The sequence below is a fragment of the Natator depressus genome, chromosome 3 (genome assembly GCF_965152275.1).
Source record: "Natator depressus isolate rNatDep1 chromosome 3, rNatDep2.hap1, whole genome shotgun sequence".
NCBI lineage: Eukaryota > Metazoa > Chordata > Testudines > Cheloniidae > Natator > Natator depressus.
The window spans coordinates 147,988,773-148,006,216 of record NC_134236.1 but is presented as its reverse complement, the minus strand read 5'-3'; the positions used below and the strand labels follow the sequence as shown (position 1 = coordinate 148,006,216).

Here is a 17,444-nt window from a genome sequence, read left to right as displayed (position 1 = left end):
TTTGTATACATAATATACAACTAGTTAAAGATTGTTACCACTCATAAGCACAATGGACACAGTTAAAGTTGCATTTTAATCATAACATTTTCATTTCCTGAATTTTGTCCATTTATATTTTTCAACCTTATGTTTCATTAATATCACAGGAGAACATAATTTCAATACAGAATATATTCCCTCACTGAGATCTATCTATGGAGAAAGCTTAACTTGAAAATTTTATATAGTATTGTACCTAAAATATTTACATTTTGTTTTCTTTGCTCTCACTACACTGAACATCCTCGTAATCCACTGCAACTACCTAAATTCAGAGTTGGGAAGGAATTTTCATGGATCATGGGATTTTATTCATCCCATTTAAAATTTTTTATTGAATACCATTTTACTTCCTCCAGAGTAACAAATATAATATGTACACAGCATCCGAGAAGCATACCATAGGTTTTTCAGAACAAAGGAAAGAGATACCTTGTCCAAGGAGCTTTATCTAGCTCTACATGTGACTCAAGAACTCAGTGACAGATAAAAAAGATGATGGGGTCTCAGAAAGGGCACAGTAGGGAAAAAGGAGGATGAGAAATACAATAATTTTTATTTGTATTCCAATAGTGCCTAAACGCCTCATCATTCTAGGTTTCAGAGTAGCAGCCATGTTAGTCTGTATTCGCAAAGAGAAAAGGAGTACTTGTGGCACCTTAGAGACTAACAAATGTATTTGACCATAAGCTTTCATGAGCTACAGCTCACTTCATCGGATGCATTCAGTGGAAAATACAGTGGGAAGATTTATATACATAGAGAACATGAAACAATGGGTGTTACCATACACACTGTAATGAGAGTGATCAGGTAAGGTGAGCTATTACCAGCAGGAGAGCAGGGGCGTGGGTGAACCTTTTGTAGTGATAATCAAGGTGGGCCATTTCCAGCAGTTGACAAGAACGTCTGAGGAACAGTGGCGGGGAGGGGGGGAAATAAACATGGGGAAATAGTTTTACTTTGTGTAATGACCCATCCACTCCCAGTCTCTATTCAAGCTTAAGTTAATTGTATCTGGTTTGCAAATTAATTCCAATTCAGCAGTCTCTCGCTGGAGTCTGTTTTTGAAGTTTTTTGTTGAAAGAATTGCCACTTTTAGGTCTGTAATCGAGTGACCAGAGAGACTGAAGTGTTCTCCGACTGGTTTTTGAATGTTATAATTCTTGACGTCTGATTTGTGTCCATTTATTCTTTTACATAGAGACTGTCCAGTTTGACCAACGTACATGGCAGAGGGGCATTGCTGGCACATGATGGCATATATCACATTGAGGAATGTGCAGATGAACAAGCCTCTGATAGCGTGGCTGATGTGATTAGGCCCTATGATGGTGTCCCCTGAATAGATATGTGGACACAGATGGCAACGGGCTTTGTTGCAAGGATAGGTTCCTGGGTTAGTGGTTCTGTTGTGTGGTTGCTGGTGAGTATTTGCTTCAGGTTGGGGGGCTGTCTGTAAGCAAGGACTGGTCTGTCTCCCAAGATCTGTGAGAGTGATGGGTCGTCCTTCAGGATAGGTTGTAGATCCTTGATGATGCGTTGGAGAGGTTTTAGTTGGGGGCTGAAGGTGACGGCTAGTGGCGTTCTGTTATTTTCTTTGTTGGGTCTGTCCTGTAGTACGTGACTTCTGGGTACTCTTCTGGCTCTGTCAATCTGTTTCTTCACTTCAGCAGGTGGGTATTGTAGTTGTAAGAATGCTTGATAGAGATGTTATAGGTGTTTGTCTCTGTCTGAGGGGTTGGAGCAAATGCAGTTGTATTGTAGAGCTTGGCTGTAGACAATGGATCCTCTGGTGTGGTCTGGATGAAAGCTGGAGGCATGTAGGTAGGAATAGCGGTCAGTAGGTTTCCTGTATAGGGTGGTGTTTATGTGACCATCGCTTATTAGCACCGTAGTGTCCAGGAAGTGGATCTCTTGTGTGGACTGATCCAGGCTGAGGTTGATAGTGGGATGGAAATTGTTGAAATCATAGTGGAATTCCTCAAGGGCTTCTTTTCCATGGGTCCAGATGATGAAGATGTCATCAATGTAGCGCGAGCAGGGGCATTAGGGGACGAGAGCTGAGGAAGCGTTGTTCTAAGTCAGCCATAAAAATGTTGGCATACTGTGGGGTCATGCGGGTACCCACAGCAGTGCCGCTGATTTGAACGTATACATTGTCCCCAAATGTGAAAAAACAGACTCCAACGAGAGACTGCTGAATTGGAATTAATTTGCAAACTGGATACAATTAACTTAGGCTTGAATAGAGACTGGGAGTGGATGGGTCATTACACAAAGTAAAACTATTTCCCCATGTTTATTTCCCCCCCACTGTTCCTCAGACTTTCTTGTCAACTGCTGGAAATGGCCCACCTTGATTATCACTACAAAAGGTCCCCTCGCCCCCCGGCTCTCCTGCTGGTAATAGCTCACCTTACCTGATCACTCTCATTACAGTGTGTATGGTAACACCCATTGTTTCATGTTCTCTATGTATATAAATCTCCCCACCGTATTTTCCACTGAATGCATCCGATGAAGTGAGCTGTAGCTCACGAAAGCTTATGCTCAAATAAATTTGTTAGTCTCTAAGGTGCCACAAGTACTCCTTTTCTTTTTTCATCATTCTAGGTGCTGCACAAACAGCTACACATTTCCTCTGCCTCAAAGAGCTTACAGTCTAAGCGAGCAAGACAGAAAAAAAAGTCATGTTGGATATTTCTACGTTTTTACTTATTAATTAACCCAGAGTATATATTAATACCTGGGGGTGGGGGGCAAACAGCTGTGCATAGCTCTCTATCAGTGTTATAGAGGGCGATTTTATCAAGACTGTAGCTTAGTATATGCTCTAGTCTTGATTTTTTTTTAAAAAAAAGACCCTATTTCACTGAGATTTTATTTTTTAACATTTCACAAGATTCAAGGGAGATTTTACAAAAGGAACAAAGATACCAATAAACTTACCAGACTCCAAGGATAACAGCAAGTTCTTCTGCACACAGGTCAGGCAACTGGAACTGATCAGCATCTACTAATTTTATCTCATTTAGCACTGTGTCATCATTTAAATCATAATTCTGTTGAAAAAAACATTGTAAAGTAAATACAAACTATTACAGTAATACCTTTAGCTTATTTTGTTGCCCCTAATATCACATGAGAACATATTTAACTGTTTGAATGCCACAATAGATATTTTATAAAATAACTGAACTGCAAATCAGCTTTTATAATTCTTTAGCAGCAACCTCTCCAGCTGTCTGAACAGTGGAAAGGAGCATCATCCAGTCCTTTTTTGCCAGAAGGATAGTCACTGTGCGGCAGAATGTCAAAGATGTGACACTGGGGGCATTTTCACTGCTCTAATAGGAAAATGAATATTGTCTTCAAGAGAGAAGGGCAACAACTATGACTATCTTTACTGATTTTTTTCCCCAGTTACCAACACCATCCAAGAAAGAGACTGTTTTTATGGTTTGTCACAAGAGAAGATGGATTTTACAGTGATTCTCGGTAATTACCTTTTGTTTCAATGCTCACTGAACATGCAATATTTTGTGATTACTGACCCTTTAAATGATGAAGTTAATGTTAAGACCTAAAAATAATCTATAAGGTCAATAACTGAAGTTTAATCATGAGGCCAAAAAGCTTGAAACTGGCAGAAGTACAAAAATCTTAGAACTACAACAATACGTCAAATAAAACAAAGAAGTTCTATTCATCTCCTCCCTCAAAACAAAGGGTTTTTTGTGTGAAAATATGCAGTTCTGTTCTCTTTTTAAAGTATACTGAAAGTACATTTCTAGAGTATGTTGGTATTCACCACAGTTTCTATGTATTGACTAAACACAGTCCACCAAAAATTCTATATCCTCTTCCAATATGAGCTAGCCACTTAAGAAGAGAGCAGCTGACTCTACTTCAGACGTAACAGAAGTTACATTAAGGAATTATAAGATAATCAATAAGCAGTGTCCAAGTTCTAGTCTACAAGCCAGAGCAATTACAGCAGTCATTAGGCTGACTGAACAGGTTCAGTTAGTGTTAACTTACTTATGTAAGATGGTCAATTGAAATATATTATATTGAGATTAGATCATGTCTTGCACATGTTTTTACAATCCAAGCTGACAAACTACATGCAAAACGAAAGAAGCTGTTCAGGACCGTGTTTTCAGATATCAATTAAGACTAATCCAACATTCCTCACACCAGAATGGCATTAAGAGTCCTAAACACACACCCCACATCTCAGGCCTTGCCTCTACACAATCGTGCACCTATTTAACTAAAGGCATGATTTTAAGAGATTTAGTTTAACTTGTGTACGTCCGTCCGACTATAGACGAGGCCTCTGAAATTTACCATCTCACAGCTCTATTCTTCTACCTTCCTGCAACGAAAAAGAAGTTTGAAACTGTTTGTTCCGAGATACAAAATATATTTTCTTGTGATGCAACCAAACACACCAAGGCTACCTCTACACTATGAATAAGGGTGTGATTCGAATACACATACTTGTGCTGGCTTTCACAGAGCTAACAAATAGTGTACTCATGGTAGCATGGATAGCAGCTGCGGAGGCACAGCTTGTCCTTGCTAAGTACTCACCCACTGGTTTTCATGTGCTTCTGCAGCTGCTACACTGCAATTTAGACTCACACTAGTTCAATGAGAGTTAGCAAAAGTATGTGTATGTGAGCAGGGCAAGCACACCCCTAGCTCATAGTAAAGAAGTAGCCTAAAGCTGGCCAGCACCAGATGGCATTAGAGAGTACCTATGTCACTTTGATTGCATCTAGTCAAGTACAAAGTCAGATGGCTTCATTGGCTTTGTTTTGTACAATTATTATTCACCATATATTGCAATTAATAGGTTTTTTGTTCAGTAAACTTTTCCATATTCCACAGAACACAAAGGAATTTAAGGATGCACTCAAAAAAAATCAGCAAATGCCAGATTTAGAAGTTACACACAGCCTTAATTGCCCCACTTTTATGCATTATGATACAGTATTTAATTTTTTCAGCATTAAGAAATTCTACTTGCCCACACTCCTGGAACAAGCTTTTTTTGGACATGCAAGTCATCTTACTTGATGGGTGAGTAAAATGCCAGAATGATAACCATAAGATGAAAATAATGAAAGGACAGACAAGCTAATTTTGTGCCTGAGCTGTTTGTTTTTTTGTTTTTTTTACGCATCAGTTTTTCAAGGCTGAATCACATAATCATAGACTATTTCTCAAACAGTATAATATTGTACATTTCCCCACACAATCCTAGACACACATGGAGTGCCTTTTAATGTTTGCCATAATTATTCTGTGTGACTGAAAGCAGTCCCTGGATTCACACCCTACATGCTATGTAATAATCTTTATAGAAAATATGCCCCAGTCCAGAGCCCTATCCTGCACCGCAAACCCTTCATCCCAGGCCCCACTCCAGAGTCTGCATCTCCAGTCGGAGCACTCACCCCCTCCCACACACCATCCCCTTGCCCCAGCCCAATGAAAATGAACATGTGAGCAAGGGTGGGGTAGAGCGAGCTACAGAGGGACAGGGGATGGACTGACTGGGACAGGCCCCTGGGGAAGGGGTCGGACAAGGGTGTTGGGTTTCCTGCGATTAAAAAGTTGGCAACCCTAGGAGGAGATGGCAGGAAACAGCACAATTTGTTTGCATTGCAAAGCACATGTTTTAGTGAAAATCTGGGAGTAGGAGTGTGTTGGGGTCAGCCTGCAAGTAGTAACCAAGGAAGCCAGAACGTGACTGGTGTGTTGCTGGCAAACTGCTGGACTCAGAGCTGCTAGACCAGGGCCTGCCACGATACACAGCTAACACAGGTGGGGAAGAAAAAGCATGGAGGCTCCTTCGCCACCAGACTTTATGTTGCCTTCCTTACTACTTGTATAAACTTTACTTTGAAGGGTAACCTTCAGATGAATCCACTTTAAATGTTCACTGGACTATAAAAGAAAGGGGCGGAAAATCCCAAGTTCTCTCTTTCACCTAAGACAACAAAGGCACCATCGCCTTTGGGCCTCTGGGAGACATCTTGACTGAGGAAAGGGTCAGCCATCGTCTTGCTGGAAGATTGTGGATGAGAAAGGCCCTCTTGAACCAAAATCTACTAGATTAAGTTTTTGACTTTTAGACACTTGTTTTTGCTTTTATTTGCTTATAATCATTTTTAACTTTATCTCTTATACTTGAATTCACTTAAAATCCTATTCTTTTGTTAATAAACTTGTTTTATTTTTACTCTAAACCAATCCAGTGCTGTGTTTAAACTGAACTGTTTGATAACTCAAGTTAAAGTAACCAACTGTTGAATATTGATTCCTTACAGGGGCAATGAACTGTCCAGGAGAGGGCTAGACATTGCAAAGCACATGTTTTAGTGAAAATCTGGGAGTAGGAATGTGTTGGGTCAGCCTGCAAGTAGTAACCAAGAAAGCCAGAGTGTGACTGGTGTGTTGCTGGCAAGCTGCTGGAGTCAGAGCTGCTAGACCAGGGCCTGCCGCTATACACAGACACTCAAGGTGTGAGCTACATGTTGGTTGGATGGCTGTGAGCAACAGCAGCAAAGCTTCTGAGGCACCTAGGGGTGCATGACAGGCACTGATACAACGTTTACTGGTCAGGACTGTACCCCAGAAGGATTTTTGGATGTCAGTGGAAATTGCTCTGCCCCTCTAAAGATTTAGCCCCTAGCCATTTAATGCTAGTTTTACTCTAAAGTGTGAGAGACAGGGCGTCAGGTGCTAGAAACCTACATGGTAATAGTGTGTTATTTCTGATGACCAGGTGAGCTTCAGTAGTTCCATTTTGGGCTATGAAAGGGTCCAATGTGTGTCTCTCAGGGAGAAGGAAATGAGGGCAGGGACAGAGGCCTGATTAATAGGTGTATTTTCTTTAAAACATTATTAAATTAAATAACAGTCTTCTTTATCTGTGCACTATGCAAGTTTAAGAGGAAAACGTATGCCAAGTGAATGTATGATCACAACTTCTGGATATGATCTACACATGAAAATTTCTGTGCATCAAATGGAATAAGACAGTCACTAAAGTCATACAACCCATCTTAGGGATTTATATACATTTATTTGTAATTTAGATTTATAAAACAGATAATAGAAGCACCTGTCCTAAGCTCTGGATGTCCTTTACAAAACTCAACATTCACAACAAACAAATTAAACCAAGTAAATCCACTACTAATAGTCCCAAAATCATGATCAAAACTTTTTCAGAACAAATAAGTCCATCCTACTCACATTCTGACCCCTTTCCACAAACGTTCCAGAAGAGAAGCTTTGCTTTGTGTTCAAATGAGTTTTAAAAATCGTGAACTACTAAAGAACAATTTATTTCCTGTGCATACCTTTGTTAAATTTTCTAGAGCAGTTGGTGCTGGGCTTAGCTCACTGTGAGAAAGGATGACATCATCTTTCCTTTGGACATCAAGTATAAGCTGTGCTACATGCTTTTCCTGAAATCGTGTCCTTTTTCCCAAAGCACCTACAGAAAATTAAGATTTATTAACTATTAAGAGGAATCAGGATCTCCAACACCGCCTGGAAAATGTATTTACTTACAAGTTTCATGTAAAATAAAAACAAAATGAGAACTAACCCACAAAATCCAAGAGCATTTTTTATTTATTTCTAACCCTGGTTCTTAAAATTTTGGACTTTAAAATTCAGAGGTCACTATTGGACTCTGTCTGGGGACTATCACCTTTTCTTTAAAACAAACAAACAAAAACAAAAAAAGCCAACAACCCGACCTCCCCCCCCATATTTATTTTTCATGATGAAAAACTGTTCAGTGAATAAAGACTATAGTCATTAAAAATGATTTGATATTTCATTTTTTTTAAATGAAATTCTTCTTAAAAGCTTTAAAATTGTATCTGCTGGGAGGTTGCACATTTCATATTAAACCAGAATTTTTTTGATGCAACATTCCTACTATCCAGCCAAAACATGAATGTCAAAGTAAGTTTGTCTAGAATGCCAACAATCCCCACATGTTCATTTCATTTGCCTTCACATTAGACATCCTTCGTAACCCTTCTGATAGATTTACTGAGAGAAACCACAATACTTTTAGAAGTCTCGTTAGTTGAGAGAAATGCATGATCACCAGAATTCATTTCTAGAGCTATCCTAACCTCTGGCTAAAGTAGTAATTAAAAGCACACATATCAAGGGCAGCAAACTATTTTTTCCATTTAGCAATAGCTTTTCTAGTTTAAATCTTTACATTTGAATGAGTTATTTCCCTAAAGCCCCTTATTAAGAAAAAATAGGTATAGCCGTTTAGGTAAAATCAAGCAACAGTTGACAAAAATCAACTGTCATTGCTGGGGTTTTATTGTCCCTTAACTTGTTAAACTTTTATGTTCTGAGTCTCATACCATACGACACTGATTATGTTTTTAAATACATGAACTGAAAACAATTTGAATTAACTTTAGCAAAACCACTTTAGAATATCAAGTTTGTAGTACATTCCATATTAGAATGTTAACATACACTTAATTCAAAACGTAACAGAATGTCATGTCTTGGCTGTAGCATCAATTGCATATATTACATTTTCATACATTCAAAATCTATTGCAACCAGCTTTGTAACCATTTACTACTTAATCTTTAAAGTACTAGGGCTCTGAAAGAAGAATATGCTATTCAATTTGTATCAAAGACCAATTAGGAAATTACTGATCCCTTAAAATGGAGAACAACGAAGGAAGTGTGGAGCCAGTTAGAAAGTCGGGGAATTAATTCCAAATTATGTGGAAAGAAGTCTTATGATTTTAGGAATTACTTTCCGCAGTGCATTCACATGGCTTTCACAATAGTGAAAGCCATAATGAACGTTGCATAAGGACATTCAATATGCACCCATCATTCTTATTACAGGATTACTAAAATTAAGTTTTAAGAGGAAAAAAAAACTTGTGAATATACTGCTTGAAGAAAAATGGGAAGAAGACAGTTTCTAAATAATATATTTACAATTAGTTTAACAAGTACACAAGATTTTCCTTTTGGACCCAGATATGAATGAAATATGCAGGTGAAAAATTAGGTTTAAAAAATTATTTTATTTACATTATGAGACATTTTTAAAGACTTATAAGTAAACTTAGTGTTCACAAAAAGTGCCCTGTTTATAGCTGGGAAATCCTATATTTATGGTATGAGGTATAAATAGAGGCAACAGAAGTTCAAGATTCTCTGTACAGCCCAGCCAGTAAGCCCAAGCCTTGCTCTGAGGAATCAATTCAATTTCCATGTTTCTACAGCCAATCAATTCTTGTCCTGTCTGTCAACATCGCCAAAAGACAGGATAGTGTGTTCTGTGATGTCAACAGCTGTTCATTACAAATTGGACTGATGCCACCATATAGGCACTGAACAGTCCTCAGAACTACTTTTGCATCCTACTAAAATAGACTAGACTCAATTCAGTGCCACAGAGGTGAGACTGAATCAAATTACCAATCCTCTGAGCCATCCAGTCTCCATGCATTCTTGTTTCATCATTATAGTCTAACCAACAGTTATTGGTTTCAATTTTTATGTCCAAAATTTTGAAGCACGCCACCAGCTAGATCTGGAGACTCATTGATTTTAAGAATTTGCTTGAATATTAGAAACATATCAGGATGTGTCCTAATGCAGTAATACATGAAGCAGTTCCTCACATGGTGAAAGTTGATTTTAAAAGATTACCATCCACCACATAAAGAAACCAAAATAAAATCTTTTTCCTTCCTGGTGAATGACTTCGCTTGATCCACTTTTTAGATTTCATATATTGGATATGGTATTCTAGTTCTGACCAAGAAAACCACGTGTTAAAAGCTTGTAACTAAGGTTACTATGAATATTGTACATAATTTTCTTGGTCAATTTGATTTGGAGACATTTTTAAGATCTTGTCCTATCCTGATAGATATGCATTTTTACAAGTTTGGGCAATTTTCCCTCTGTTCCCAGTCCTCTCCATTTTCTCTGTAGTATTTCTGGAGTTACCATTACATCTTCTTTCATAATCATGAATAAACTATTGATACACAGAAGAAAAAAAAACATGTAATAAAATCCATTGCCCTTGCTATAGAATTACAAGACACAGAAAAGAAGGTTAATTGTCTAACAGCAAGAGGGTTAAGTGACTTTCTGTTTGTGCCATTTGTTACAACTATTTATAGTCTGTGTACACACTCTTCATTTTCGATGTTGTACATGAGTACTTCCAGGAATTACAATGATGTTTCACAAACAAACAATGACTGCCTACTATTCTGCAGTTTTTCAGGAAGTGGTGCTTTTAGAAATGAAATCACAATACAACACGAAGTATCTCAGTGGATGTGTTGATTCTAATTTTTCTTCTGCACCCTCTCAGCACTATTTACAAGAGAACAGGAGCACAAAACGTAACTGGACAGATACCAATATAAATTCAGAATATGCTACAAGCTCAAGAATCAATCCCTTTCCCCCCACTTAAAATGAACCGTTGCCCTTAACAAGCAAGCATTTCCCAAACATTACCTCACCTTCTATTTTTTCTTGGCCATTAAAAAAATGTCAAGCCATGCAAGGCTAGTTAAAGCACATTTTCATAATATTTGTAAACAAAAACTTACCTGTCAAATTAATCTGTAGTTTGGTTATGTCTTTAGCTGTGTTGAAATGCTTTTTAGCATTTTTATACTCATGGTAATTCAAAAATGTATAGGCACATTCAAGATGGAACTGAACTGCCAAATGCCAACATTCATCATCTGTGAACAAAGTCTCTAAGTTTGTCACTGCAAAATAAAAACCAAGAGGAAAAAAGACATCAGAACACCCTCAGGGGAATGAAGTTCTAAGAAAAAACACTAACTAATAACCCCAAAAAGGAAAGTTTGTTAAACTTACAGTGGATGCATCATCCTCTATATCTCCACAAATTTAAAAGTTTGGAAGTGGGCGTTAATATGTTATCTGAATCTAATCAGAACTTTTAAAAAGATGTACATTTTTTATTTAAGAAATTTCTTAAAAAGTTTCCTCTGTGGGGACAGCCACACAAAAACATTTTATCAGCTATGTGATAAAAATGAAGGACAGTTCAATCTTCCTCTTTTATATTTGACAGTAAAGCTACACAGGACTGGTATCTTACTGATTTATTGCAAGTAGACAATCACTTGACATCCTCTTGGTGAAAGAGACAAGCCTATTTAATGTTACCTTTTTATAATCAGATTCATTCTCCAATTTACCGTGTCATGGGAAACGTGTTCAGGGAATGAGCTCAGCTTTATTTAGAACCGATGTGATGTTTTCACAATGTAAATGGACACTGAGAACTGGAGCCCCCTGGATGCTCACTGAGGGTAACAAATACAGTCTTTTCATAGACAACCATCTTGTTAACTCTCTTTTAGTCACTGGGGTGACCATGGCAATAATGGAGAAGAGTAAGACTACATCTGTCACACCACCTTGAATGAAAATTAGTTAGGAACTTCAGTTCCAAGTACCTCGAGAAGTCAGTCAATGCAGACTGTCCAGCTGAACTGGACAGTCCACCTTCACACCAATTCCAACAGATAAGCGTACAGAATCTTGTGTTATTTACTTCACTTTACTAAAATAAATACTTCTCAGTAACTGCATACCTGAATTGATAATCCTGTGAATGACAAGTGTATGTCACATACTTGTATTTCATTAACAAGTTTAATGCTAGTTGTCTAGAAATAATTGCTAAGCCAATACATTAAGAGTGCCAAGACTAACACAGCATAGCACTACCTATGACAGGAAAATGACTTTCCTGAAGTAAAAACAGCTGAGAGAAATCGCGAGTGTCTAAAGCAATCACAGTCTAGAAATGGCACAAAGCTTGTGGTCACAAGAAAATGACAGCTTGTCAGAGAGATGAAGAAGCTTCAAGATGTAAGCTAAAGATATTTACTGTTATTGTGACTTGATTTGCTATCTTCTGATAAGCTGTAATACCCCAAGTTAAATTCCTTCTTTTAAACTTGCTAAATCCTATTAGTAAGCTTAATCAACCCTATTAGTAATCATCTTTATTTTATTTACCATGATTACTTGTTCTCTCACTAAACATTCTATTTTGATTAATAAAATGAATTAAGAATTCCCAAGTTTGTTCTTCAGCTAAGCAACTGAAATACAAACAAACAATCATGAAAAACATGGTACAGATAATTGATTCTTTAAAATGTATTAGCCAATGTAGGCTTTACAATCCATTTTTCTATCACATTATAAATGAAGGTCCTCATGTAACCAAGAAGAAAAGTATGTCAGAAATTTTAATTTCTTAGGTAAACAGAAAAAGAAGCAATATGTTTTTTTAATGTTTTTATTTTGAAATAGCATACGTACTAACACAAGAAGGTTAGCACAAAAACAGATTCTTTACCAAAATGCAATGAGTTTACACTGCAGTTTGCCTGCTGTTACAGGGACTATGAACTACTACAACCAGGACCTTGTTTACACGGTTGTTTTTTAAAAAAAATCATAGTGTCCATCTAACATTGTAGGTGCAGATCACAAAGGTAATGCCAGGGGCTAGTACACACTAGCACCCAACCATTGCTAGCAGTGGTGTATAATTTCCTTAAAACTGAAGGTGTAGACATGGACCAGGATTTATACAGCAGAGTTTATGCAGCATAATTACAAAGGAATACACTGCGTTTTAAGATTTTGGGCTAAGTATGCATAAAGTTAAGCACTAAATTGAGTGGCCTGATTTTCAAAAGTGCTCACTATTCAACACCCCCCAATGAAACACTTTTGAAAATCTGGTCATTATTCAGGTGTTAAGGATGTAAGAACCTAACTTCAGACACCCATTTTTGGAAATGTTGGCCATCATTCATTAAAAGTGCTTTAGGAATCTCAGATGGATGGCATTATGTTAGTGCAAAGTATTATTCAAAGGTAGAAGAAATAGGTCAGATTAAAAAGTTCAATTCACAAAAGTTTTTTTAAAATGTACAGTTCACATAATTGATAGCATATGTCAGAACATCCTCCAGCCACCTATTATGTTTCATTAGGTAAGATAAAAAAGAAAAGGTTACTCACCTTGTGCAGTAACTGAGGTTCTTTGGAGATGGTTGTCCCTGTGGGTGCTCCAGTTTAGAGGTCTTGGTGCCCTGCACTTGTAATTGGAGATTTGTAGTAGCAGTACCCTTGGCCACACCGCTCTGAGCGGTTACCTAGGGTGCACAGCCAACTGTCCCTCGGTTCCTTCTCTACCCCAGAGAAACAGCGTGAAACTCCGAAGTAGAGGGGAGGAGGGCGGGTAGTGGCGCACCCACAGGGACAACCATCTTGAAGAATCTCAGTTTACTGCAAAGGTGAGTAACCTTCTCTTCTTCTTTGAGGAGCGTCCTTGTGGGTGCTCCACTTTAGGTGACTATGGAGCAGTGCCCCTCAATGGAGGGAGGTACTTTGAAGTAGCTTTGTTGACGGTAGATAGCACAGAGAGTCCGAACTGAGTGTTGGCAGTGGACTGTTGTTCTAGAGCAAAGTGTCTGGTAAAAGTGTGGGCCAAGGCCCAGGTAGCTGCCCTGCAAATGTCTATAATGGGTATGTTCTTGAGAAAAGCTACTGACGTGGATAGCGCTCTGGTGGAATGTGTATGAACTCCTGATGGAGCCGGGATATTGCTCTGGTGGTAACACAGGTGGATACAGCCAGAAATCCACTTAGTCTTTGTTTAGAGATGGCCTCACCCTTTGATCATTCTGTGATAGATAGAAAGAGACGTGATGACTTTCTAAAGGTCTTTTTTCTTTCTAGGTAGAAGGTCAGAACTCTACGGACATCAAGCATTGAAGAGTTGCTTCCCTGGCATCGGCATTGGGTTTTGGAAAAAACACAGGTAAGTATATGGGTTGGTTTAAATGAAATGGGGAGGCTACTTTGGGTATAAATTTAGGGTGGTTTGGTAAGATCATTTTGTCCTTATGGAATGTGGTATAAGGCAGGTGTGCCATTAGGGCACCTAACTCTGCTACTCTTCTTGCTGAAGTGATAGCAATAAGGAAGGCGACCTTCACTGATAAGTGTAGCAATGAGCAGGTTGCTAAGGGGTTCAAATGATTTCCCCATGAGGGTGTGGAGCACAAGGCTAAAGTCCCACATAGGAGTAGGGTCTTTCAGAGGTGCATAGATGTTAGTCATGCCCTTTAGGAAACACTTAGTTGTTGGGTGAGCAAAGATGGTGGTTCCATCTACCTTCTTGTATACTGAGGTGATTGCAGCTAGGTACACCTCTATGGAACTGTTGGAGAGGCCCAATTTTTTAAGGTCTAGTATATAGTCCAGGACCCTGGGTAGAGGAGCGGAATGAAGAGATGTGGTTAGCCTCACACCAGGTGCAGAATTGTACCCACTTCTGAGCATATGTTTTGTGTGTGCTTGGTGTGACAGGGGTGCTTAGGGCAGCCCTCACTGGAAATGAGAAGGTCAGGGCAAGCTTCAAAAGGGAGAACAGATACCCACCAGTCTTGGGAGTAACACTGAAGTTAAATTCCCCACACTGTTTATCAAGAAGCAAAAAAAGAAATCAAACAGCCCCCTTTATTGCATCCCAGTGCTCTGGCTCCCAATCACCACCTAGGTCCAGTACAGTGAGAAGTTATTTGGAAAATTCTGCTTACATACACGAAAATGTTCTTCTGACCCCAAAGGGTCAGCCACATTACCAGGTCAGTATAGGTTTGGATCTTATCCAAAATACCACACTGCCAGCCAATCCTTTAGTATCTAAAACTAAAGGTTTATTATAAAGAAAAGAGAACAAGAAGAGATGTTAAATGGTAAAACAGTCACATACATACAAAGACTTTAAAGTCCATCAGGTTCTTAGCAGTATTGGTGAGTATGCTGGCTTGAAAGTTCCTTTGGAACACATCCACAGCTTGGATGGGTCATTCAGTCCTTCGTTCAGAGCTTCGTTTGTAGAAAGGTTACTCCAGAGGTAAGAAGCAGGAATGAAGACAAGAATGGAGAAGATGCAGTTGCCTTTTATAGTCTTTTGCCATGTGGCCTGTGCTTCCTTTGTTCCAACCACAAGCTGACCCGCACATGGCTTGAAAGCCTTGTTTTGTCCATAAGCATGCCCCTGCACGCTTTGCTGAGTCATAAGATGTATCTGCCTTCTCTCATTGGTTCAATTGTATAGCTGATGGTCCTTAATGGGCCATCAAGCAGCCTAGGCAGTGCTGATGCCAAACTGTCTAGGGGTGTCACCCAGAAGCATAGCCCAACTTTGAAATACAGACATATGTATAACTCATAATACAAAGGTGATACAAACACATAAATGAGATTATCACATCTGGCAAATAACATTTTTGCAGCTACCTTAAATGGCCTCTCTAGCATAACTCATTACAATACTGATAATGTGGGATGTTGCACTCCATATGTTTTATGGAAATATGCTTATGAGTGTGAATATGATGTAACTTGAATATGCTTTATGCAAAAGGTCTCTTGTAAGGTATCCTAACAAGGTTATAACTTACTGAATATATTCCTCCTATTTGTATGCATGTATCATTCTCATATCTGAAACTAGAAATGTGAAGTATAACTGAGGTCCTATTGTAATTATGCAAAGTTTAATGATGGTTTAGAATCTTGATGGCTCCCATTGACTAGGACAATTGGTTGTAAATTGTTTATTTACCTGCAAACCTTCCTGTATACTTGTGGGCCAACCCAGGAAGAATGGAGACTAGGAGGTCTTACAGTGACATGTGACCATGTCACATGATACTGGAATCCATCTTAATCCTTGTATTTATCCATTGATGAGGCGGGGGTGGGGACAAGCACAGACAAAAGATTCCCTCCTTGTGCCAAAGCTATAAAAGGGGGTGGAGCAACACGCGTACATTAGTGGTGCATCCCATTTTGTAAGGAGGGCATCGCCGAGGGAGCAGTGACCGAGCCCTGCTTGGGAGCAATACTGAGGGCATTTCATATTGTGAGCCATTGCAAATAAATCTGAAGTAGGGAACCCCCAATGTTTAAATATGGTAACGTTTAATGGTAAATATGGTAATGTTTAAATATAGTCCATCTTCCACTCGTGGGTTTGCGAGAAGTGTCTTCTCAGGTGGTCTGCCGCAGTGTTCTGAAGCCCTGGCAGGTAAGACGCGGAGATGTCTACATTATTGGAGATGCATCATTGCCATAGGCATACTGCAGGGATGGGCAAACTTTTGGCCCGAGCGCCACATCTGGGTGGGGAAATTATATGCAGGGCCATGAATGTAGGGCTGGGGCAGGGGGTTGGGGTGCGGGAGGGAGTGTGGGGTGCAGGAACGGCTCAGGGCAGGGGGTTGGAGTGCAGGAGGGGGTGCGGCAGGGGGTTGGGATGGAGGAGGGGTGCAAGAGGGGGCTCAGGGCAGGAGGGGTGCAGCAGAGGGTCTGGGGGCTTAGGGAAGGGGGTTGGGGGGCAAGATCTGGCCCAGTGCCGCTTACCTCAAGGGCCGCCTACCTGCCCTGGCCCTGCGCCGCTCCCGGAAGTGGACAGCATATCCAGCAGTGGCTCCTGAGGGTGGGGTGGGGCAGGCGGGTCCACCGCGCACTGCCTTCATCTGTGGGTAGCACTCCCGAAGCTTCCATTGGCCACGATTCCCCGATCCTGGTCAATGGGAGCTGCAGGGAGCGGTGCCTGCAGGCGAGGGCAGTGAACGGAGCCCTCTGCTCCCCTCCCCCAGGGGCTGCAGGGACATGGTGCTGGCCACTTTTGGGAGCGGCGCGGGGCCAGGGAGCCTGCCTTAGCCCCGCTGCGTCATGGGGATGGCAATCCCACGGACCGGATTGAAAGCCCTGATGGGCCGGATCTGGCCCATGGGCCATAGTTTGCCCTTCCCTGGCATAGTGCCTCAAAGCACAGAGGATATGATTGAGCTCCCCCGTCGGTTTATATAAAACATGCATGCTGTGTTGTCCATAAGACTTTGATGGTATTGCTGCGCATGAGCGGAAGGAAGTGCTCGCATGCTTTTCTGAATGCTCTGAGTTCTAGAATGTTTATATGCAAGTTGGCTTCCACTGGGGACCAGCGTCCCTGGATAGTGTTGCTGTCCAGATGAGCCACCCACCCCATGAGGGAGACATCTATGGTGATCGTTATGGTGAGAAGCTTTTTGTTGAAATAGGATCCCCAAGCAGACATTTTGCAGTTGCAACCACTACTGGAGGGAATCCTTCACTTTGCAGGGCATAGTGAGCCGTTTGTGGAGGGAATGCCTCTGTGATATATAGCAGGTGCAAAGCCAAGCCTGTTGGCATCTCATATATAGTCTGGCATGTTTGACT

The 17,444-nt window shown here is 40.1% G+C and overlaps 1 protein-coding gene across 4 annotated transcripts in view; it reads right to left on the bottom strand.

Moving 5' to 3' along the window:
• TTC27 (tetratricopeptide repeat domain 27) overlaps positions 1 to 17,444 on the bottom strand; it is a 198,384-nt gene that overhangs the window by 133,259 nt on the left and 47,681 nt on the right. For all 4 annotated transcript variants that reach the window (XM_074949014.1, XM_074949017.1, XM_074949015.1 and 1 more), the window contains exons 6-8: positions 10,712 to 10,876; positions 7,428 to 7,564; positions 2,995 to 3,107 (exon numbers count right to left, since the gene is read on the bottom strand). In XM_074949014.1, the coding sequence (XP_074805115.1) occupies positions 2,995 to 3,107; positions 7,428 to 7,564; positions 10,712 to 10,876 (415 nt within the window). The remainder of the gene's footprint in view (positions 1 to 2,994; positions 3,108 to 7,427; positions 7,565 to 10,711; positions 10,877 to 17,444) is intronic.